This window comes from Fusarium oxysporum, chromosome II (genome assembly GCF_013085055.1).
Source record: "Fusarium oxysporum Fo47 chromosome II, complete sequence".
In the NCBI taxonomy this organism is placed as follows: Eukaryota; Fungi; Ascomycota; class Sordariomycetes; order Hypocreales; family Nectriaceae; genus Fusarium; species Fusarium oxysporum.
In genome coordinates, this window is record NC_072841.1 from 4,801,797 (window position 1) to 4,825,171 (window position 23,375).

A 23,375-nucleotide genomic window follows, 5' to 3' on the forward strand; every position below is an offset into this window, starting at 1 on the left:
TTTACAATTCATTTCGCATTTTAGCTATCTGTGATTCTATCCATGACCTCTATAAGTCAATGCTAGCATCTGCATTTGTTGGCCAGTCCGTAAATCAACCTCAACGCCGATTTTTCCCTATCTAAGTCCACTTGACAACAGCAGTACCACCCTTCTTGAATTCGGGCATCTCGCCAAGAACCATGCTGCGATCGGTATGGTCCTTGTTGGGGAATGTTGTGGAAAGAACCCATGATCTGGATCGTGTGTCTGGTGACGCTCCCTGTACGAAACCGTAGACATCGTCGATAGTGTGGGTGGTGTTGAAACGAGCAGGTAGGCGTGTACCATCGGGCATCTGGATTCGGATCATGATTGTGGGCTGAGCATCATCGACAGTTGGAGCATTGGATGACGACGGAGCGGCGGAAGAAGCAGCAGGGGCAGGGGAAGAGCTTGAGCCCTCAACACCAGGGACAACAGCTCCAAGTCGCTGACCAGAGCCACCGAAAGGTCTGTACTTCTTGGGTTGTGGCTGGTATGGTGTGTCGTGCTGGTGAAGCTTGACATCGATGGGTTGGTCATGCTGCACATTCATGAGGTGAAGAGGTGCGCGACCAGCTCGGATCAGGGCGAGGTCGGCTTGGTTTGCGGGATCGTCAAATCGGCGAAGGTCACCGTCATCGATGCTGAAACCATCTTGCCAGATGTGAAGAACTCGTTCTTGAGGTTCGGCGTTTGAAGAGCGAGCTGGGCCGAGAGGATCAGGAATGCTGCGGCTCTCGACACCATCTCCGCCGAGTGTCTGTCCAGTTCCCCGGAAGCGACTGGGCTCAGAAGGGCCAGCCTCATTCTCGGCTTCGGGGCGTTGAGCGTTGCTAATCTGTCAGCTAAATTCACCTTCAAATGCTCAGTGACTTACGCTCGTGCCTTGGCGAGAATGTCACTGATGATCTTCTTGGGACCGCCCTCCTGGTGCGGATCTTGCACAGCCAATCCAGACTTCTCACCACCGGCAAACAGGTTTCCTCGTCCATCATCGTCTTCGCCGTCGAAATCATCATCATCGTCATCACCATGATCGTGTTGGTGGGATGAGCTACCGAGAGATCCTAGAGTAGCAATCCCCCTCTTCTTCTGTTGTGATGCGGCAGGTTTGCGAGTCGGTTGGCTGCTGTGGGCAGCCTCTGGAGCTGGTCGACCGTCGAGGGTTCGAGGGCCCGTGTAGTTGTCAGGAGCGGCAGCGGGAGCTGTGGACGTGTCGCGGTTATCATCTTCGGCATCACGGAACCAAGCATTGCTGGCCTCGGCGAGATCCCAGTTGTGGGCTTCAAGATACTGTCTGGCCTTGGGCGCGTTAGCTGGAATGTTCGGTGCGAATAAGAGAAATGCGAACCTCTTCAGGGCTTGCGCCGCTCAGGCCTGCAAACTCCACGATCTGGGCTTCGTGGTCTGCCATGTTGACGATTGAAGGCGGGGTAGTAGAGATGTGTGTTGATCAAGTTTTCAGAAGTCGCAGATTTATGAGGAGCTTTGTCAAATTTAGAGGGGATTGAAGCAAGATAAAAAGACACGTCAATCTCAAAGTGCGTTTGTTGATGAATGAAGGTTCTAGCAACAGGCAGGCAGATTGCTCGTCACCTCGAAGCAAAGGAAGCTCTGGGTTGGTGGCGGTGGACTCCTTCACCCCACCTTCCTTGACTGGGCCATGACACAAGTGGGGACCCACACTCACCACTTCAACGGAAGCCAGGTCCATCTCTGCCCCGTCCTGCAGCCTTACGTAAGGATCTGGGGGAAGCAAGCGCGACGGTCGAGAAGCCGAGATCGTCAACAACCTCTTCAGAAGCTAGCTCAAGCCGACAACGACCAACAATCGAGCTTCAAACCATTTAATCCTTTAGTTTTATCCGAACGAGCGCTCACATCTCGAAGCCTGCCATGTCCGACGAACACAACCACCTCGCCGAGTCCGGCGTGACATTGCACTCCGACAGCGAACTATACTCTGCAGGCGATGATCTCTCTTCACCTCCATCGTCAAACTCACCCGTCATCCTCTACAAGCCCCCAACAGTGTGGTCGTTGATACGAGGAGCTGCTATCAACCTCCTACTACCTTTTGTCAACGGCATGATGCTTGGATTTGGAGAGCTCTTCGCTCATGAAGCTGCCTTCAGGCTGGGATGGGGAGGTACAAAGGTATGCCATACTGCGCAGTTATGCTCCAGGTTTATCAAACCCCGCTAACAAATCCAGGTCTTCCCCCTCTCGCGAAGAAGAGTTCACCCTATCGGACCTGGTATCGAGCTTCGAGAAAAGTCATATGCTCCTCGCCCTTCGCTGGACGATTTGGCAAGCCTGGAGTAAACTGTCGGAAACCCTTCACCTTAAGGATTTTATCCATTACGCCCAAGACACACTCATCGCTATGAATCATCTACGAAAGAGCCGGGACGGATGAATGCATATCATGTTAAATAATTTGAGATTATATATTAGACAGGAACATGGATTGTGGCGTTTCGTTGCACCGGTGGTTCAAAATGTAAAAATCACTCATTCGAACGCAGCGACGTCAATTACAACCACTCGAATCATTCTCGCAACTCTAATCCTCCCCAATTGACTCGTCACAGGCCGAGGCCTAATGACAAGGTCATTCGGCGATCATCGGCGACGGACTATCGCGAACCCGACATTTACCCGCCAGTCCCCGGAAAACCTCCAAAAAATTCCCAGCAACATCGCGCAACTTATTGTCCGACCCATCCCACTTCATCACCGCCGCAATGCTTCCCAGCCGAGGAATCGTGCGCTCTTTGCCTTCGGGCGCTTTCCAGAGGCCATGTGGTCATTCTGTGTGTTTCTCCGACCAATTAATAGACTACACTAACAATTGTAGATGTCAAGGACCCTGGGTAGAAAATTCGATGCTCGACAGTTCGGTACAGCGATGAAGAGCGCTCGCACACCTCTTACGGCTGGGACAAGAGTTGGTGTCAGGAACATTTCTGCGCCCATTGTTCTTGGAGGCATTGCTTCGTCAAGGCAACTCTCGCTCTGGGGTTATAACATCTATGGGAAGAAGAAGACAGAAGAGCCAGCTGTTGAAGCCGTCACAACGCCAGAAGCTCCCACTCCTCCCGAGACTATCGATCCTACACCCATTAACGAAGCTCCTACTCCTGCCGCCGATAAGTTCGCAGATGTGACACAGTCTGCTGAACCATCTTCCGTTCTGCCCTCCGAATTCGACCTCGAACGCATTGCCGACCTCGCCAACCCCAGCATTCTCACCATGCCCGAGAACATTGGTTTCCTGAAGGAGATTGGCCTCGACTATGGCTGGGGTCCTACGTCAGTTATGCAATGGGTTCTTGAACACGTCCATGTGTATACCGGTCTTGGATGGGGTGGCTCCATTGTCGCAACTGCGCTATTATTACGTGTCATCATGATCTATCCTCAACTTCGTAGTGTCAAGTTCAGTGCTGCTACGGCTAAGATGAAGGCGGATCCTCGAGCCAAGGAAAGTCTGGAGCTTATGAAGAAGGGTTATCAGACAGGTGATCGGGAGATGGTTCAAAAAGGACAGTTTATTGGTAACATGGTCCGAAAGGAATACGGCACCGAGGTCAAGAACATGTTCTGGGCTTTTGTACAGATTCCCTTCAGTTTTGGTCTCTTCCGAGTCATCAACGGCATGATTCACATCCCAGTTCCTTCTATGGAGAACGCCGGCTGGGCCTGGTTCACCGACCTTACGGCTGCCGATCCCTTTTACGCCCTGCCTCTTGCTGGTACCGTTCTCCTGGTCGGCACCTTAAAGGTAAGATTCCCGGCCTCTATATGAGATTCTATTTAACATCAATCTAGCTCAACTCTAAATACACACCCCCTGAGCAAAAGGCCATGATGAAGAACATGGTCTACGTCATGAGCGCAGTCACCCTATTCGCTACAAGCTTCCTCGGCGCTGGTGTCAACCTCATGATGGTTTCCACTGGAGCTGCCACCTTCGTCACAGCCGCCATTCTTAATAACGAGTCCGTCCGTCGGGCTCTCGATCTTCCCATCCCCAAAATCGAGGAGCCCGTCTACAAGCCTCCCCGTGTCACTCAGGCCAAGGGTATCGAGGGTCTTCGTGAGCGTCTCACCGACAACCTTGACAACATGAAGAAGAGCGTCTCCGACCAAGTCGGCAACATGACGAATCAGTACAGCGGTACTGCTGAGGAGCGAGCTGAGAAGGCGAGAAAGGAGCAGATTCAGAAGCTCGAGAACATGCGACGAAAGTTGGAGCGTGATGAGTTTGAGAAGAAGTACAAGCGATGAGCAATTGTATCACAAATAACTGTAAAATAAGGATAAACTTGTACACTGTTCAACTGGATCAGGCATTGTATAATAGGCATTGGAGGGGAGCGACATGATACCGCGGGGGCTTTTGCATGACTGGATATAAAAGTGTCTGCATGTATCTATCGATGTAATAGAAACACAACCTAACCATCCCAATTAATCTGTTTAAAGACAACTCAACTCAACTCAATAATTAAGCGGTAAACGCCTTTAACGACTTGACTTGACTTGACTTATGTCTCAATTATAAAACTAGGCAAACCCCCTGCCAAGGTTCCTTTTCCGCCCCGCAGCTCCCTTTTGCCCATTCCATTTCCATTCATCTGCTGTGTATTGTAATAAATAAAACCACCACCTTTTTGCCATTTTGCATACGGCAAAAGAAAACACATCTTCTGGTTTAATTGAATAAATGCTTTGAATGCTTTCGAAGAGAGTTTAAAAAAGAAACTGTAAGCTTCACGCTCTATTCCCCCCGAGTTTCCCGTAATGTTCATTTCAGTTAATACATCCAAGAAGGGCATATGTAATAAAACAGCGCCTCTTTTAGAATACGGTGCCGTCGCTCTCGATAAGGATCGGGGGCTCCTTGGTATTAGGTCTGTTGATCTCGGCAATCTCGCGGCCGCCCTGGAATGAGTTAGTACTGTTTCGTGGTTTCGAGGCATGTTGTTTGGTGGAATAAACTTACCCTCCAGCTACCAGCCTCTAGCAACTGCGCCAAAGTCAATTCATTTCCACCCAGCTCTGGCTTCAGTGCCTTGTTAACCTCGACGCACAGCATATCGAGGAAACCGACTGTGACACCTCTCCACTCAACGATGACATCGTCACTGGGCTCAAACATGGGTGCTACCTCGACGCCCTTTGCGCCTGTCCGTTGCACCCACTCATTGTAGTTCTGAAGACCCCTCTCCAAATCATCCTTCCTCAAGTTCAAGACACCCATATCGACGAAAAGACCACCGTTTCGGTACTCGGGCAGACCGGTGAGCAATTCTGTTCCGGCAAAGTGCATCTTGAGGAGTTGTTGCATCGGTTGCATGAGCGAATAGGTGAGCCATTGGGTGAGTTTGTGGAAAGGAAGAATAGACTCCCAAGCAGCGGCGTTTGAGCTGTTGGGGAAAGCGGAAACCTTGGGAGATGCGCCAGGTTGAGGCATAGCCTGGCAGGGCCAAGCGTCACCAAGGGAGACACCGTTGATCGCGGTTCGGTTTGCGGGCCAGATAGGAGCGAGACCAGTCATTAGGACGTTCCACAGGACGGGCAGGGGAACGATAAGCATAGACGAAGCTTGTGTTGAGGGGTGGCCGAGGAGATGGTCTAAAAACGATTAGCTTTGTCGCGGGAGGCCGTTAAAGTTACATACCGATTAAGCATCCAGGGCGACCCTCAAAGCCCCAGAAATCGTCCTTAGCGGCTAAAGCTTCTCCAAGGCGGATCAGAAGATCGGTGCGACCCTGAATACCAGCCATTTCATTGCCAGGTTTTGATTGAAGACCAGCAGCGAGCTTCTCGACAGTGAGATTCTTGAGACCATCCTTGTCGACCTGGAATTTGTTGTTGGGGTTTCCAGAAAACAATCCCTGCCAATATTAGCATCTTGTAATGCGACAAAAAATCTGTACTCACAGTCTTGAACATCTCCAAGCTGGCAACTGCGATTCCCTCTGATCTTCTGTACACGCGGCCATTTTCATTACTCTTGTATTGCCAGGAAGTGCCAGCGCCCGCATCTAGCAGCACGCTGACTAGGAAAAGGTCGATCAAACGTCGGCATCGCTCTGTGTTATCCACATTGGTGGGCCAGGTGGAAAGAAGCTGGGCAATGCGATCTCGACCTCCGACAGCAAAGTGCTGGTATCTACCATGGCCGGGAATGCTGAGGAAGGGGGCATCATAGTCTCGCTGCAAGCTGTTAGCTAGAAATTTGGCGATTTTCGTAGTCACTCACCTTGATAATTCCTGTAACAAAAGTAACCACATCGGGAAACTTGCCCATGTCCACATCAAAATGCTTCAACTCATTGCGCAGCGCCTTGTCAGTGACAATCTTGCTTCGCTCTCTCACAGCACCAAGACTTCGCAAGTAACCAGCAGGGTCGAGCTGGGGGTCCGGAGGTCGAGGGAGATCGATCTTTGGGAGTTTGACTGGAGACATTGGGCCACCGGGGGATGTGCTAGTAGCTGAAGTTCGATTGAGGGGGTTGCGGTTGGCGCCAGGAGCAGGAGATCTCAAGCTCGAAGAATGCGAGTTTACGCTCACATTGGACTGGGAGGTGTTGATGGCCTGGTCGCCTTTTGGCGTCTTATCTTTACGAGAAAACAGGCCCATCTTGACGGGCTTGTCGGAAATAACGGTTACACAGTTGCTGTACAGAGTCGAGGAAATTCGTGTTTGTTGTATGTAGAAACTGATCTGGGCTGATAGAAAGACCAGACGAGAAAGCTGAGGCTTCGGGGAGGTGGGGCCTCTTAGAGCGATGGACTGAACTGGACTGGAGGGGAAGGGTCCGTGAGTGGGCGCGCAGTCAGAGGCGGACGGAAGAGGGTGAGAGGGACGAGCGTCTGTGGTGCGTCTGCGTCTTGGTCGTGGGTGCGTCGAGGATCGGAACGAAGCGAGAAATGATTCGACGGCTACAGCGCGGGATGCGCGGGCGTTGACCTCGTGTCTTTGATGCAAGGGAGCAAGCAATTGAGATCTGACAGGACCTGAATCAGCGTCTAACAAGTCTCTTTTCTGCAGAAGCAAAAAAACTATAAACGACAAAAACAGAAACGGTAGACAAGAGGGAAGGGGATGGGGGTAGGAAGACGGGGCACGGCGCTTTTGAGGAACCCAAAGACCCAAGAGCCAGAGCCAGAGCCAGCTAAAACTAACAAGCTAAAGTCGAGTGAAGTGAACTGACTGACTGACCAGGGAGGCCCAGGCATCTCGGAACAGATGAGCAGAGGCAGTCAAAGTGTACCCACACCGGTACAAGGACCCTACCAGTGTCGAGCGAGTGGGAGAAAAAGAGGCGTCAGGGGGGGACCCTCGACTCCTCTGCGGGGATTCGGGGGCTTGAAGGCTTGGAGCTAGACCCAACAGCGGCCCAAGCAATGAGCGGCCTACGAGAGTTGGAGGTGACCGAGCGTCGTTCGGGGCCCCTGAGTCCGTCGGCGATCGCGCAGGGTACAAGGGATCCGCAGGGATGGTTAGAAGGATGCTCTGCCTAGCACTGCACCACAGTCAGTGGTCTCGCTGGTGGTTTTGGGGCTTTGCACTGGTGAAATTCGAGGGTTGCTGAGCTTGCTTAGGTCGTCTGCTCTGAACGGGTCTTACGAGTCAAAAGGGTTTCTGGTGTATCTGTGATTTTTTGGCGGGGAATTGAACTTTGCGGATTGTTCGCCGAGCCGCAACTCTTGGACCTGGTCGTTGTTGATGATCTTGCTAGGTTCAAAACTGGGGAACAGTTATGAAGCGGCTCCGTTCATGTCGATTACCTTATGAATCGTGAAATGCTCTTGGCGACACCGTCAAGCATTTTATGATGCAATGGCTTATTTCGTAGAACGAGGCTGATTCGGGTTTGGCTTCAAGGTGAAGAAGAGGATAGTGTTCTGTAAAGAAGAACCCTTGCTGCAGCTGCAGAATGGATGGGATGGGATGTGCTGCTAACTGACAGCCTTGCTGGAATTGCCAAACTCAGCTAGGTAGGAAAACTAACTAAGCTATTGAAGACGGCTCGTCTTGATTGACGGCGAGCCAGAAGACGGAAATGAGATGGACGCAACGAGTCATGAAAGATTCATGACAGCCTGCTAAGCGCCTGGTACATTTGCATAACGTTGATGTTAGTGGGTGACGGACTGTCCAAGATCAAGCACTAACAAGGCGGACTTGAAGACAGAAATTGTTGAGGCCGAGCACAATTAATCGACAATTAATCGACAATGAGCCCGTCACTGTAGGAATTGAAATCTCGAAATAACCGCCCGGAAGAGGATCGGCACGAAGCGAGACAAGAAATAACGATAAAGTCGAATTGTAAAGTGAGACATTCTGGAATGCCAAATGCCCACCACAATCGCGCGTGCACTCAGGCGAGATCAACTCCACAATGAACCGATAGAAGCAGCTAAAAAAGAAAAGAAAGGCTCAACTGGCGGCAGGCAACCAATTCGGTATCGGGTCTGTCTGCATCGTATCCCTAGGCTAAGGCGTACTGGCGGTTTACGATAAACAACGCCAATCGGTCGGGACGTCAAGCGAAAAGAGGAAAGTGGCTTTTCTTCGAGAAAAAGAAATGACTGACTTTACAAGCGGCAGAAATCGTCGAATGAGACGAGTGTGCCAAGAGGAAAATGATTCGAAAATGCTGGAGAAAAAAGAGAGAAAAAGCAAAGAAAAAGCAAACCTGTCAAATTTAGTGGTGATTTGATCTTGAGAATCGAAAGATGTCAAGGAAGGAACTACCTGACCCAACCAGACATGACTTTCTGGAACTGAGATGAGACATGAGGCAAACGAGATAGCGATTTCGTGTTTGCTTCATCAATCATTACAAGCCTCTATTACAGAGTACTCCTTCTAAAGATACTCCTTCTACGCATATTCATCTTCTTTCGTTCCCCCACTTCAATCTCACAGCACATGGCAAGGGACGGAACCGCACGTGGCATCAGAGACAGCCACGGCCCGGAGAACTATTGAACTCTTGAACAAGACATATGCAATGTGATTGTGATATAATATCATAAGATGCAGAATAAGTCAACTTCAGAGTTCAGTGGTGATAATGACTCGATCAATTGAGCAATTTATGACCTTTCACAACATCCTATTTGGGTATGCTAATGTTGCTAGATTTCCGAGTCAGCCTCAATCCTACCCACACAAAGTCACTCTTTACTGTCAAGCCCTGCGATTTTCTATGCAAGTCTCCCAGGCACAATCACACTGTCACATTGAACCCTTGTTCTTCCCCGGTGCATGATCCCTGTAGGAATTCAGGTACGTTTTTGCACATATCTCTCGTCAACCATCTCTCCCTTCGTCCTATCTCACTATCGTCTACGTATTCATTTTTCGCACACTTTGCGCTGACTCGAGTACCAGCAACACCTTCTCAATGATCCACTAGCTCTTGTCGATCCCGTCTTCGAGATGCAAGCCAGGATCTTTGTGCAGATTATCCGGTTCGCTGATCTACCAAAGCATTGACCATGCACCACGGCCAAGTGACAACTGCGCGTGTGTGGGCATTATTCGGTTTCCCAATAGCTTGCGGTCGGCCTGCCCTCTTTGGTCCCAAAAGGAACACCGGGGCTAGTCTTACGCTTGACAAGGGAGAGACAATTTACACTGGTAAATCACCCGGGACTAGTGAGCACAAGTCAGGGGTAAACCTACTGCCCCCTAGGAGCAAGAAAACTTGGGAACTCGATCCTAAGTGACAAAATAGGCCTTACAAGAAACCTCCTAACCTGAGAGTAACTTGCCTAAGATTATCATAATTTACCTAACTATTTTTGTCATCCAGGATCAAGGCCCCAAGTTTTTTGACCTCCCCTGGATTGGAATTGGATGCTCGTAACGGCTTCTTCTTTCCATCAAGCTTCTGCTGACTCTCCCCCATGAAATGGACTCCTCTGTCTATTGGTCGCCTGATGATAATAGCGTGGGCTTTTAAGAGTCTGTGCGAGCATGTCTTTTAATGTTGTGCATCGTCAATCCGCGCCTCACCCGCACGCACGAGCATGATGGTTTGTTAGTGACGTTACTTTCCACAGCACAACTTTATTTAAACAATATCAGAGTTTAAGCATGAATAATGAACAGAACTGCTTTCTCACGGCTTGTCAACTCTTCACAAGTTCACCCCCGAAGTCTCGCATCATCGTCGATCTTATCGATGAGTATCCACAGCTTCGACCCGACAGGCAAAAGAACCTTTCCTCACAACAATCACAACAGAAAGAACAGAAGCTTGGTACCAAGAATGGCTCTGACCCTTGATATCATCGGGCCGGATCGTCTTCCCCCGGCGGACCCAAACCAAATTTGGTGCTTCACCGGGGGGTTATTCCGACTGCTCTTTTGATCCCAGTCGTTCTGTTCCTGGCTAAACGAAGCGGAACCAGTCAACCGCAGTCTAGAGAACAGCCAAGGTTGCAGCGAGATTAGGGGGGATGGAATTTTCGAATGGAAGCTCGGGAGAAGGGCTCACGAATGTGATGGCTCATGTGAAAAAGTGCCGCCTTCAACATTCCAGTCGACGGACAATATTAACGACCCGAGAAACTCTCAACGTCGAAGTTAACTTGTTCAGGAGATCTTTAAGCGATTGGGATACACGCTAATGAATTGGGTCGTGGTAATGCACTCAATCTTGCATATCCATTCCGCACCATTTTACGATTACCTCAATTCGGACGAAAGGGCGGCACAGGGTCTTGCTGAACTTGGCCGATATCTACAATGGCCGATATTACGGTACATCCCCAAACTACAGAGCCATATCTCAGTAGCATTTTGCGTTGTTTTTCATCACTGCTCATTTACCAGCTTTCACAAATCCCATGTCTCCCCAATCAAAACCCCCTGCCACCGGGAATCTTCCCCGAACGCTTCCTCGGTTCCGTCATTTCATTTCAGTTCTCGTTAACAACGCCCTTTTTCCCATCCCACATGGCAACCTTTCCTCTTTACTCTCCAGTTGGTAAACTCTCATTCAGCCTTTACTGGATATTGACCATGTGCGTGGCGTCGGACTTTCTCTATTAGGTTCAACTAGGCTTGTCCTAGATACAAATCCGTGTCTGTGCCGTGCCCCGGACTCTGGACGGTTTTTGTCTTGCATGACTCTTGCGCTTTGATCTCCAGTTCACGCTGTGATAACCTGATCCTTATCCCACTGCCAGGACCATCTCTATGCCCGATTTGAGAACATGTCAAGGCTGGCTGAGACAAGAAGTCATCGAGATGATAGAGAAAACAGTGAGAGATACCGAAAAAATACATCTTTTTCAGGGTTCACGAGGCAGCAGTAAATCCCCTGTCACTACCACGTTTTACCACACTCCGGGGACTCTTTCACGCCACAGAAGTGCATAAAATCCCATGCCAATCAACCCATTCCATGCATCCCCCAAAAAGAACCCATATCCGAATATCATCCAACACACACACCCATCCTCTGCACCATCTCCCACTTCCCATCCCTAGACCCAACGACTTTCTTCGAGAAGGACTCACCAGGGGCAATCCCGGACCGTTTCAGCCATGGCCAGAAACAGACCTTCCCTCCGAAGATCCCCTTCGCTTCGTTGACCAGAGAGCCGGTAACCTAGGCTGTTCTCGTCATTTAAACTTTCTCGCTTGGGTTTCAGAATACGGGTTTTGTCCTGACTAACGGAGGTTTTTTGGGGGGGTTGCGACAGGAGAGCAACAAAAAACGGTAGCTGACTCGGTTGGGGATGGCGATTGATTGCCTGAAACGCACTTGGAATGACATGCTGGTGATAGATAGATCGAAGCTTGTCTGTTTCCGGGTGAGATTGGGCTGAAACTGAGGTTCTCATGGTTGATGACAGTTCCGATAAGATTTAGTCTGGATGAACATGAATCGAGGACGATGGTTACGCCAACGATATAATAGGAGACCTCGCAAGTGTCAAGAGCTGTCCAGTGCTTGCGCCTCGAGGACCAAGTTGGCAAAAGAATGCGAGCCTAAAGGGACTCAAGGCGTGGTGCCTGAACAGCATGAATGCTAAGCTTTGTCTCATCGGCAGCCACAAGCGTTGAGCTTTAACTAGCTCCTCGGAGGTGCCCATCAAGGGATACTCAACTGAACATGAATTCGAGCGGCGTCGATATCTGAAACTACCTACCTTTGAGTTTGTGTATTGATAAGTGCCAGTGGTCTCCCAGCCTAATTCATGCCTTACACTAATTCAGCTGAGATGGCATAATAATAACGTCATGACATTCACAAGGCATTAACGTCCAGTTGTGGCATTCATATTAAGTTCACAAGTGATGAGTGTAACGTTTGCTCCGTCGGCAAGGGGTTGCGGATAGAACGATATTGTGACTGTAGTTAACTGCCGAGTTGTTGCAACGAGCCATGTTTGACGTTGCGTTTAAGCTCATGGATTATCAAACGTGTTGCTGCGCGTATAAGTCATGTTACCTGACGATATGTCCATTGAACAGGGTCCGGGTTGGATTGAGAGAAGAGCACTTGTGGAAATAACTGTAATCCGCGGACATCAACAACTTCAGGCTCCACTGACAATGTCCAGCTGTAACTTTATAGCAACCCAGAAATAGACACTAAAGATGTCTTGATATGAGCCTGGACCCGGTTTACATATGGTGCTGGAATACGCTTAGCAGACATAATACTCTCCAAATTATCCCGCCCAGGTCAAGATGAGACCGAGGGAGGGAAGTCTTCAGCAAGCAACAATAACCTTACGTATAAGAGTTGTTAAATTGATAAGAGCCAAAATAGGGCTCATCCAAGTACTCCAAGACATAGATAGTTGGTTGGCTCCCTTGTCTTTCTCTTGCCCTCTGGTTTGCTGGAGTGGCTTGCTCTAGACATGGCTAAGCTTGTCTCGGGGATGTTCTGAATAACCTCATCAACGCATGTGCGGGATAAGAAAGAACTAGCCGTGCTACAATTTCAGTTCTCAGAGTAAATGTGATTGGTAAGCTGTTTGTGTGTGCTTTTACCACTCACCGAGTAGGCTGTGTTCGCCAGACTTTTGCGTAATGTAACGAACTGAACGCTACAGGTCTAATTGGTTGTAAATCACAACAAAATTCTCGTTGCTGCAGTTAGTATTGGTCGCCTCTTGTCCTAGAGCCATTCACTCAAGATGCTCCCAGTCAAATCCAGGTTAGAACGAGATCTTCAATCAACATGAGCTCAATGGAGGCCATTTGTTAAGTCTTCTCGATCAAGTCAAGAGACAGAGTTATACATCTTATCAAATAGGATTGAAGCGATGCCATCTACGGCCCCATCACTTGTCATTTCTGCCTCCAGTCTCACCACGTCACCTAAGGTAGGTAGGTAGGTGGCGCTTTCCGAATAACAAGGCGTATCAGCACAGCCTGATTGGGCTGTCCAACAAATCAGTCGCCTAACATCTCTTTTCTCCTCATATTTACCTCTCATTCATTTCTAGCATGAACCCGCCGCACCATTTATGAAGCAATTGCACCTCGACAATCGATATTGAGTTGTAACCTACGCTATGTCGGGATTTGAGATTCTTGGTGCCATTGCGAGTTCTATCGCTCTGGCACAAGCGGTCAAAGGGACAGTCAAAGCCATAGACTTTCTACGACAAGCCTCAGAGATGAAAAAAGAGTGTACTAGATTGATGAACGAAGCAAGTGTACTGGACGAACCTAGTTATGACTTGGCTAAGAATGACAGATACTCATAATTGACTACTTCATCATGCAGGCGAGACAACAGACAGATCTGATGATGCCAGCACAACGACTACTCGGATCTGCAGAATACCCGCTAGTCACCTTAGCGACACAAGAGCTAGAGGAGATTCTGGAAGAACTCAATGAGATTGTTAAGAAATATTCACGCTCCCGTATGGCTCACGACCGAAAGAGATACACAGATAAGATGAAATGGTTATCAGATGCAAGCAAGATTGAAGAGCTTCGAGAAAGAGCTCAAGCTATGAAGTCCAACCTGCACACGGCAATCACGTTTCGAGTTTCTTCCATGGTAGATCGAGGAAATGTGCGACAGGAAGTGTGAGTTCTGGTCATACTGTCCGTTGTCTAGACTGACGCATAGGAAGGCTCTTTCACCGTGTGACTCAACAGCTGACTTACTATACTCAAGAGACTCACAATATCTCTCAAACGCTACCCAGACTACTTCAAAACCCCCAACCCATGCCAGAAGATGCGAGCACAAGTCTACAACCATGGACGCAAGGCACGAAGATTCACAACAAGCCCGAACGACCAGCAACGGAAGGGAACAGAGTTGCTGAGAGCAGGACAGCTCCCTCGGCAAATGCATCCACTCATGAAGTTCCCACTATCAGTGAGGAGAGCTTTGTCAGTGTGACAACCATTCAACCCATGGGCACACGTTCGTGTGGCCTGAAGTGCCAATGTCGATGCCACCGAGAACGACGAGACCAAACTGGTGCCTGGGCAAGCTCTCTCCTCTCTTCATGGATAGTTCGATATGAAAGGATAGACACCAATTGCCGAAGAACATGCAGGTGCAGGTCCAGCGTTGAATTCGAATTTCGGCTTCCAAACTGGCTATGGGCAGGAGTTCTTTCGTTTCAAGCAACGCGAGGGCCAAGTATTAGCTTCTCCTTACGTCTATCAAGGGTTCTCGAATCAGACGATACTTTATGGATGACAATGGCGAACTCATCCTTACTAGAAACTCGTCTTAGAGAGGGATTTGCATACTTTCCGGATGACATAGCTGGAGGTGTCTGGCCCTTGTTATTGGTACGTAAATCAGGCTTACAAAGCGTGATAAGCCAGTTGATACGGTTTCTAGATAGCATTGAGGAACAAGAGTTCGGACAGCATAGAAATCCTTCTCAAGCTATGGAAAAACATACTGCCAAGTCAGGGGCTATCTAGGTTCGTCCCGATACAGGATGCATATGATGGTCACAACTGATGCTCGGTAGGGAAATCGGATACCGATTGAAAACATATGCTGTTATATATCCTGGGACTGCAATGAACTCAGTGATAAACAAAGCATTGTCTTTTGTGCAAGATTGGGAAGAAGTGATCATGACTAAAGTTCACATAGCGGCAGCAGAAGGTGGAGTGTTGGACGCATTACGGGAGCAACCTTGGGCCATCGACGAACTCAACGAATATGGAGAGGCTCCAATCCATGTTTCAATTGGTAATAACAACTTTGAAGGACTTGAGCAACTGATCGCAGCCAATGCTGACATCAATCGGCAAACTGGTTTCGGCAATACCCCCCTCATGAGAGCATCCTACTACGGGCGCGACACAATGGTAAAGAAACTCTTGGGGTACAGCGAGAGCCGGAGGTGTATTGGGCAAAGCACTGCAGTAGGCCAAACTGCCCTGCATTTTGCTGTTCAATCAGGGTCTGCAACCTGTGTCAGATTGTTGCTTGAGGGTGGAGCGTCCGCATTGAAGCTCAATCAACTCGGCGAAACTCCAATGCACCGCCTTGCATGGGGAAGACAAGATGACCAACAAGAAATTGACGAGATAATCGAGCTTTTGCAAGCTCACGGAGCTGATATCGAATCAAAAAATCGTGATGGTTGGACACCAATGTTTTGGGCATGTGCAAAAGGCAATGTCCCTGTCCTGAAGGCTCTTGTCAGGGCTGGCGGGTCACTCAGTGCCATCAGTTCACACCGGCAAGGCATACTTCATCGGGCGGCTTGCTCAAACAATTTCGATGTTGTCCATTGCCTGGCAGAGCAGGACCTTGAGGATATCGACCCGCAACTTCGAGACCTCTCCCAGGGCGAAACTCCTCTAGGCAGCTTGACTTGGATCTTTGGTAAATATGTTGTGCCATCCGATCCTATTCCAACTCCAGATCAACAGAAAGATTTCATCAAACTCTATTTCGACTTGCTGATACGTGCCTTGGAGCGTCACATGTTAACTCTTCAGAATATTCAAGAAGCAATAGAAGATAGAGACCCGAAGACCACAACAGAACTCCTTCACACACTTATTAAGAGGAATGAGGCCAGTTTCCGGCAGAACCTTGTTGACTGGTATAGAGGATTCATATTTTATGTTTCAGATGGCCAGTGGGATCATTTGAAGCAGGCAATATGCGACGAATATGATGAGACATCTGAGAAAGCTAAAAAGGCAGCAGTTGCGAGAGGAAAGACGATGGCAGATCCTGAGATGAAGGAATTTTTCTAAGAGCAAACATGGAGCAATGGGCTATTATATCATCGAGTCGGGCCGCAAAGTAACAAATTGTGTATTCGTCCCCCAGTTAGCTATGTGCAAATCATCTCTTCTTCGTGAACTCTTCTGTCCTTGCTTCTTCATCATCTCCCTGGCCATAAAGAACATGATCAGACAAATCCTCAATCTTCAAGAAACACTTTCGGCCCTTGATAACCCAGAATCCGAGCCCAATGACCAACATGACGCCGAACACAACAATAGCAAAGTTCATATCCCCAACGGCCGGGTTTGGCGATCCAGGGAAGAAGAAGAAAATAGTTGTGATGATGGTGTAGATGATGGAAATAATGTTGAGTGCCGGTCCAAATCTTCCAAGACCAAACTCTCCTCCCGCAGGCAACTTGTCTCGACCAACGGCCATCAAGACAGCGATAGGGATGGCGTATGAGATTGTCAGAGCAATAGTGCTGACACTCAAGATGGCTGAGAGAGTAGTGCTTGAGAAGAAGTACAACAATCCAAGGATGTTGATAAAGGCTCCTTGGAGGATCAAAGAACGTGCAGGGACTTGCCAGTAGGGGTCAACATAGGCAAAGTAATCCCCATATGGAAGACCTCGATCACGAGCAAAACTCCATGTCAGTCTTGAAGCTGAAGTCAGGATCGACACACCCTGACCAAACCCGTTAAAGGTGAAAAGGGCGATCAACACCGCACCTCCTTTGAGGCCAACCACATTCTGAACAACCTCGATGAAAGGAAATCCAGAGGGTGCATCCAATGTCGTAGCAAGGTCTTGAATGCAAAACAGGCAGGCAACCAAGAAGATGAAGCCTGAAATTGCGCCCATAACAATAGCCAAAACCATTGTTCTCGGGGCGTTTCGTCGAGGCGCGGGGATTTCTTCAACCATATGAAGAACAGAATCGTATGCAGTCAACGCATACGCAGACTGAACAAGGCCAAGGAACCAAACCACGCCATCAGCCCAACCCGTTTCATTGATCCAAGTTCCAAAGACGAATTTCGGAGATTGATACTCAAGAGTTGAGTTCGTTCCAACGAGAATAGGAAGGGCGAGACAGAAGGCGATGAAGAGACCGACGAAGCCAACGGCGACAAAGTTGTTGAACCAGGGGAGGAATTTTTCCGAACGGCAGCCGACGTAGTTTACAAACGTAAACAAGATGTTGATCCCAGTGTAGACCAGAAACATAACCCATCCATTATTCATCCCCGTCCACTCCGGGTCAAACATGAGTTTCATCGACAGCACAAACTCCGCCATGAATGCAATCTGCGAAGCAGAAAGACACCACCACCCAACAACACTTATAAACGCCGTTAGATAACTCGCGAACCTTCCCCACGAAGTCTTCCAAAGCTTGCCAACCCAGAGCGCCTGGCCCAGCGCAGACGGCATGCTAGAGCACATTTCGCCCAGGGACATGGCGATACACACATTGCAGAGTGTGACGAGGACAAGGCCCCAGAGACAAGTTACAGGCCCGCCGTTCTGGATACCTGTTGCGAGGGATTGTGCGCAGACGGCCCATGTGCCGAGAATGCAGAAGGCGAGGGATAGCATGCTCAGGGTGCTGAATTTGCGGGTGAGGGCCTGCTCGTGCCCGAGGGCTGCGAGGTCGAGAGCATCGCGTTCGGCCTGGTTCATTTGTGTTGCTTTCTCCATGGTACGCCAGAGCTTGAGTCGATGGTCGGATGAGTGTAGTAGAAGGGTGTGATCATTCTCTGGCAGTGAAGCAAATCAAGATATATAACAAGATGTATATCAAGTATGATATTGAAGTCGATATTGAATTGTTTGGTGATCTACTACGGGACATCGCCGTCTTATATATCCATCACTTATCTTTTACCCCAGACTCCAATGTTACACCAGCCCGTGCGCTAGTAAACCTCCACATCGAACAACGTGCAAAGTATACACCCTTTTCAGTTTAGTGCAGGCGATTTGGAGGTTTCCGGGTGGGTTTCCAACTAGAGAATAGATCGCTTCCAGGGACTGTACGGGTGACTCGGCGGGTTGGTGCCTTATCTAACGGTCGAATTACCTCATGGGTGTTTGGAGGGTAGCTGATAAGGGTTGTGGGGGATGGAAGTTGTAGACATTTGGATCTAGAACGAGCCATTGGGGATTGTTATTGGTTGTTAATTTACGAAGAGCTTAGCTATCGCTTTAACATTCCTAAGAAGGTAATGGGGGACAGAAAAGGTAGGGGTTGTCAGCTGCAGAATGTAATGACTTACAACCTGTCACGGCATTGTGTTTTCTGACTCCTCCGAAATGGCTTGTGTAAATTCCTATTTCTAGGAAACGAGCGAGAACAGAAGCTTTCATCTAACTGTATGCGTTGTGAATTATTGAGAAACATTCGTAGAAAGAACAGTCTATTGAACTTTGCTTGAAGAGCTCTGTGTATAAAGATGAAGCTGTGTTCATTACCCCAGGTTCTACGCCCTCAAGCGTTCCAATTACTTACATACATTGATTTACTTTACACCTTGTAACAAACACCATGGCTGACAGTCAGAATAACTGGGAGTCAAACACCGTAGTTGGAAAAGAACAGTACGAAGAAGCATGAAAGAACTGGCTCGACACAGCCAAAGCAGCTCAGCAAGCCAAAAACGAAGCCAAGCAAAAGTACAACCAAGCCGACCCCAGTACACCCTACGTCGAATGGCTCTTGAGACAGGTACAACATCATCACAAACTGACGCAGGCCATCGCTAACCCCTGCTAATAGAGTCCCGCATTCACCAGGGCCTACCATGCATTCGGTAAAGCCCAAGCCAAGTTTGACGAGGTCTATCTCGAGTACGACAATGCAGCGGCGCAAGCATGGATCGATGCGAAGGATGCTGAGAAGAAGCGGCTGTGGAATAGGGATGAGGATGATACGCCGTTCTTGATCATTTTGCCCGAGAATATACCTCCGCCTCGCAAGACGGAAGAGGAGCTTTGGTGGGAGGGCACAAGCAAATATGAATAGCATTTACTACACTTGGTCATGGGTCGGTGAAGCTATGATAGAAATTCGTATTTCTGGGCCCAGAATCATTGGCATTTGTAAGTCGATGTCAAGTCATGTAAGGATTAGGAAATGTTTTTGACCAGATATGTTTGTGCGTTAGCATATGCTCCTTTAAGTTTGAGTTGGCCGAAGAGTAATCCGGCAATGGATCGTTGAGGCTGAGTACCAGCTACAGCTAAGCCCACAGGGCTTATGCGTGCCTGTAGCTAAAATGAACGTCAAGCAACACAGTGTACTCTATACTCAAAACACAACCAGCACAACGAAACTCGCAATATGTTACAGTTGCAATCTCTTTACCCCGTGGGGAAGATCTCACGATGATCTCCAAAAGCAATCCATCACGTAAAAGAAACAAACTCCATCATCTTGATCGTGATAACACACAAAAGCATGGACGTTAAAATTGGGCTTCGGCATTGACCAGGATCATCATCTCGACCCACACACGTCAAAGATGGTGCTTGTACGGATTAGGAAACTTCGGGCGACGAGACTGATAAGACGGGATCATTTGTTCTGTATCAATTTTTGTAATTATTTTGTTTGACTACATGTCCCAGAGTTCAGGGTCCTTTTGATGCCCCCCTTCTTCTCTTGTTCTCGACAATCTGGTTCTCTGCTGCACTTTGAATCTGCCTGGATTAGTTGTGTTCAGAGAGTATGGATGTGAGATGGCAACCTACTAAGCATAGTACACGGCCCCCTTCCTCCACGCTTTTCACCACGTTCTTCGACGCGGGTCCTTTCTTCCTGATTGAATGCACTTGTCACTGAATTACTGACTCTTTGCTTATGCAATGAGGTCGGCAACGTTCATGGGCATCTCGTCGATCTGGGTAGAGTAGTACACTAAAAAGTCAGCTTCATCCATAACCAGGAGCGGCAAAACTTACACTCAATGTCTCTCAGGATGCGCACATCTTCGGTAGTAACAAAGTTGATAGCAACACCCTTGCGACCAAACCGACCACTTCGACCGATGCGGTGGATGTAGTTCTCACGGTTACTAGGAAGGTCGTAGTTGATAACTAAACTGACCTGCTGAACGTCGATACCACGAGCCCACACATCAGTCGAGATGAGAACACGGCTGTTGCCCTGTCGGAAATCCTGCATGATGCTGTCTCGCTCCTTCTGAGGCATGTCGCCGTGCATGCTGCTGACTGTAAAGTTCGCCTCGCGCATCTTGTCGGTAAGCCAGTCGACCTTGCGTCGGGTGTTGCAGAAGATGACGGCTTGCGTGATGGTAAGGGTGTCGTAGAGATCGCATAGGGTGTCGAATTTCCAGTCCTCCTTCTCGACGGCGATGAAGTACTGCTTGAGACCTTCGAGGGTCAGTTCGTCACGCTTGACGAGAATGCGAACGGGATCGGTCATGAATTTGGTCGTCATGTCGAGAACGTCGTATGGGAGGGTGGCACTGACGACCACGACTTGAGTGGCCGGGGGGAGGTATCGGTACACATCATAGATCTGCTCGCGGAATCCCTTGTTAAGAAGCTCATCGGCCTCATCGAGGACCAGCATCTTGATGTGTCTGGTGCGCAGGTGTCGTCGCCGAATCATATCGGCCACACGGCCTGGGGTGCCTGAGACGATGTGTTGACCGTAGTCGAGCTTGCGGATATCCTCTCCAACGTTTGTGCCTCCAATACAAGCGTGACATTGCACGTTCATGTAGTCGCCCAGAGCCATGACAACGGATTGAATCTGAGTAGCCAATTCTCGTGTCGGTGACAGAACAAGAGCTTGTGTCTCTCGCACCGCGGTATCGATGACCTGCAGCATACTGATGGAAAAGGTAGCTGTCTTTCCGGTACCAGACTGCGCCTGAGCAATGGTGTCGCGACCCTTGCAGACCTGAACGATAGCTCGAGACTGAACAGCAGAAGGCGACTCATATCCGTAAGCGTAAATTCCACGAAGCAAGTTCTCTGCAAAACATTAGCTATATCACAGAACTGACCCTCACGACATACCCTTCAGCGACATCGATTCGAAAGTAGGATGGACCGTAACCTCCTTGGAGGTGGAAAATTCCATCCTCTCATCGGCCTTTCGGTCAATTCCTCCAGCGCTTTCAGCCATGATTTCGTCTGTTGTTGATGAATATTTGTAAAATGAAGAATTACGCTTTCGCGATGAAGTTGGGGCTTTTCCGGGGTCAAAGTTTTGGTCTGCAACTTTTAGAGCAAAGACGTAACACAGCGCGCGCCGGATATTCTTCGGTCGGCAATTGCGCGCCTGAACGCCACTGAAACTCGCGACAGGCTCCGTAATTTTTTAAGCATCAAGCTCACCTCAACTTTACCATCTTCATTCAGTTGAAGATCATTGTATTTCCGATTTGTGATACCCGCGAGAGTTTTTGCAGTCAAGTTTCGCAAGGATGCTCGTTCTCGAAGAGCAGCGCTATATCCATGAGGATCTAGAGCGTCTGGAACAAGGTATCGCTGATCGCATTCGCGATGAGCCCAGACATGTGAGTAGCTTGAAACGCTTGATGAATCGCCCACTGACTCTTCAGATCCGTGATCGCCTCAACAGAGACCATGAGATTTCTCAATTATTAGACCAGATCCAGGTTCAATCAAAAAACCTCCTCGACATCTACAAAGACGAAAATGGTGTCCGATCGCAAGAGATTCAGCAGATCGGTACAGGAGACCCATTCGCGGAGTTCTACAAGCAGCTCAAAGGTGTTCGTGAACACCACGAGAGATATCCCTACGAGCAAGCAGAAAACTCGGAGCAGCGATATCAGATCAAGAGATCAGATGGAGAGCCGCTACCATCTATTGTCGACACGCTATTCTCTGGAGAGGAAGCTTATGGACGATTTTTTGATCTTAACATCTGCCACGAGGCCTACCTCAATCTTCCCAACGTTCGACGACTGACATATCTGCAATACCTCGAGAACTTCGACAACTTTGCCCCAGGACATGGCGGAGTCACGCGAGCGAACAAATTGACAGATCAGTACTTCAAGTACGTTGGACAACTAGCAGAGTACCTCGAGAGCTTCATGCGACGTACACGACCGCTGGAAAACGTGGACAAGGTGCTTGCATCCTTCGATCAAGAGTTTGAGACGGCATGGGACAAGGATGAGATTCGGGGCTGGGAGAAGGGCTCACATTCAACCAACGCCACTGCAAAGGAGACCAGCACAGCAGAAGCTGTATGGTGCGAGGACTGTCAAAAGGAGTTCAAGAACGAAAATGTCTACAAGAACCATCTCACAGGGCGAAAACACATCAAGGCTGCCGAGCAGCGAAAACAACGACAGGAGCAAGACTCGCCAGCCAACGGCGCAAACGGAACCGTCTCAGCGACACGACTAAAAGAGCGCGCCGTCGCAGAGCGAGAGTACAGAGTCAAGCGCCTAGCCAGCGCCATGAGCACCGAGCGAAGCGACACCAGAGTCAACGTCGAGCGCAAGCAAGGCATGACAGAACGCGAGCGCGCCCAAGAACTCGAGAACCTCTTCAACGCCGAGGACACACCCCAAGAAGCTCATGACGACGGCGAGGGCGAAGATGAAGACGGCGAAGAGCGAATCTACAACCCCCTCAAACTACCCCTCGCATGGGACGGCAAGCCAATTCCCTTCTGGCTGTACCGTCTTCACGGTCTGGGTGTCGAATTCCCCTGCGAGATCTGCGGAAACTTTGTCTACATGGGTCGACGAGCCTTCGACAAGCACTTTAATGAAGCGCGACATATTTATGGTCTAAAGTGTCTGGGCATCACCAATACGACGTTGTTCCGCGATATTACCCGTATTGAGGAGGCGCTGCAGCTGTGGGAGAAGATTCAGAAGGAGAAGAAGCGCACAAAGGTTGATGAGGGAAGTGTAGTCCAGATGGAGGATGGGGAGGGCAATGTCATGCCGGAGAAGGTGTACTTGGATTTGCAGAAGCAGGGACTGCTGTAGATGTATTTGTATTTGTATTTGTATTGTATGGTGAAATCAGAGACAGGAGTCTCGCCCATAATTCATTGAATTTAACGCGATCATGATGGGTGTCTCATTACTC

General features: G+C 49.1%; 10 protein-coding genes across 10 annotated transcripts; 6 read left to right on the forward strand and 4 right to left on the reverse strand.

Moving 5' to 3' along the window:
* Positions 1 to 12: 12 nt before the first annotated feature.
* Positions 13 to 1,643, reverse strand: FOBCDRAFT_216282 (protein phosphatase regulator SHP1). Its single transcript, XM_031174762.3, has 3 exons — positions 1,376 to 1,643; positions 902 to 1,326; positions 13 to 857 (listed from the first exon to the last, which is right to left on the reverse strand). Exons 1-3 carry the CDS (start codon positions 1,436 to 1,438, stop codon positions 122 to 124), a joined length of 1,224 nt encoding a protein of 407 aa, XP_031051547.2. The 5' UTR covers positions 1,439 to 1,643; the 3' UTR covers positions 13 to 121.
* A 130-nt stretch (positions 1,644 to 1,773) lies between these two features.
* FOBCDRAFT_316266 (outer membrane protein TOM13-domain-containing protein) lies at positions 1,774 to 2,691 on the forward strand. Its single transcript, XM_031174763.3, has 2 exons — positions 1,774 to 2,181; positions 2,239 to 2,691. Exons 1-2 carry the CDS (start codon positions 1,921 to 1,923, stop codon positions 2,347 to 2,349), a joined length of 372 nt encoding a protein of 123 aa, XP_031051548.2. The 5' UTR covers positions 1,774 to 1,920; the 3' UTR covers positions 2,350 to 2,691.
* Positions 2,692 to 2,730: 39 nt separating this feature from the next.
* On the forward strand, positions 2,731 to 4,517 carry FOBCDRAFT_18803 (60Kd inner membrane protein-domain-containing protein). Its single transcript, XM_031174764.3, has 3 exons — positions 2,731 to 2,840; positions 2,885 to 3,811; positions 3,859 to 4,517. The coding sequence occupies exons 1-3, from the start codon at positions 2,772 to 2,774 to the stop codon at positions 4,315 to 4,317; spliced, it is 1,455 nt and encodes a 484-aa protein (XP_031051549.2). The 5' UTR covers positions 2,731 to 2,771; the 3' UTR covers positions 4,318 to 4,517.
* A 373-nt stretch (positions 4,518 to 4,890) lies between these two features.
* On the reverse strand, positions 4,891 to 6,679 carry FOBCDRAFT_237307 (uncharacterized protein; the record flags this gene model as incomplete). The annotated part of the gene is made up of 5 exons (XM_031174765.2): positions 4,891 to 4,974; positions 5,036 to 5,667; positions 5,714 to 5,930; positions 5,977 to 6,252; positions 6,299 to 6,679. The coding sequence occupies 5 exons, from the start codon at positions 6,677 to 6,679 to the stop codon at positions 4,891 to 4,893; spliced, it is 1,590 nt and encodes a 529-aa protein (XP_031051550.1).
* A 6,739-nt stretch (positions 6,680 to 13,418) lies between these two features.
* Positions 13,419 to 13,905, forward strand: FOBCDRAFT_216291 (uncharacterized protein). Its single transcript, XM_059609436.1, has one exon. It carries the CDS (start codon positions 13,597 to 13,599, stop codon positions 13,789 to 13,791), a length of 195 nt encoding a protein of 64 aa, XP_059466826.1. The 5' UTR covers positions 13,419 to 13,596; the 3' UTR covers positions 13,792 to 13,905.
* FOBCDRAFT_270010 (ankyrin repeat-containing domain protein) lies at positions 13,806 to 16,282 on the forward strand (the record flags this gene model as incomplete). The annotated part of the gene is made up of 3 exons (XM_054703488.1): positions 13,806 to 14,122; positions 14,170 to 14,468; positions 15,162 to 16,282. 3 exons carry the CDS (start codon positions 13,806 to 13,808, stop codon positions 16,280 to 16,282), a joined length of 1,737 nt encoding a protein of 578 aa, XP_054559463.1.
* On the reverse strand, positions 16,222 to 17,963 carry FOBCDRAFT_156040 (amino acid/polyamine transporter I; the record flags this gene model as incomplete). Its single annotated transcript, XM_031174770.3, has 1 exon — positions 16,222 to 17,963. The coding sequence occupies one exon, from the start codon at positions 17,961 to 17,963 to the stop codon at positions 16,374 to 16,376; it is 1,590 nt and encodes a 529-aa protein (XP_031051555.2). The 3' UTR covers positions 16,222 to 16,373.
* An 847-nt stretch (positions 17,964 to 18,810) lies between these two features.
* Positions 18,811 to 19,287, forward strand: FOBCDRAFT_270012 (uncharacterized protein; the record flags this gene model as incomplete). Its single annotated transcript, XM_054703489.1, has 3 exons — positions 18,811 to 18,820; positions 18,899 to 18,990; positions 19,042 to 19,287. 3 exons carry the CDS (start codon positions 18,811 to 18,813, stop codon positions 19,285 to 19,287), a joined length of 348 nt encoding a protein of 115 aa, XP_054559464.1.
* A 515-nt stretch (positions 19,288 to 19,802) lies between these two features.
* On the reverse strand, positions 19,803 to 21,529 carry FOBCDRAFT_216295 (P-loop containing nucleoside triphosphate hydrolase protein). Its single transcript, XM_031174772.3, has 4 exons — positions 21,312 to 21,529; positions 20,226 to 21,266; positions 20,016 to 20,181; positions 19,803 to 19,964 (listed from the first exon to the last, which is right to left on the reverse strand). Exons 1-3 carry the CDS (start codon positions 21,418 to 21,420, stop codon positions 20,123 to 20,125), a joined length of 1,209 nt encoding a protein of 402 aa, XP_031051557.1. The 5' UTR covers positions 21,421 to 21,529; the 3' UTR covers positions 19,803 to 19,964; positions 20,016 to 20,122.
* A 97-nt stretch (positions 21,530 to 21,626) lies between these two features.
* On the forward strand, positions 21,627 to 23,352 carry FOBCDRAFT_177684 (uncharacterized protein). The gene is made up of 2 exons (XM_059608532.1): positions 21,627 to 21,814; positions 21,860 to 23,352. Exons 1-2 carry the CDS (start codon positions 21,722 to 21,724, stop codon positions 23,270 to 23,272), a joined length of 1,506 nt encoding a protein of 501 aa, XP_059466827.1. The 5' UTR covers positions 21,627 to 21,721; the 3' UTR covers positions 23,273 to 23,352.
* Positions 23,353 to 23,375: the final 23 nt, after the last annotated feature.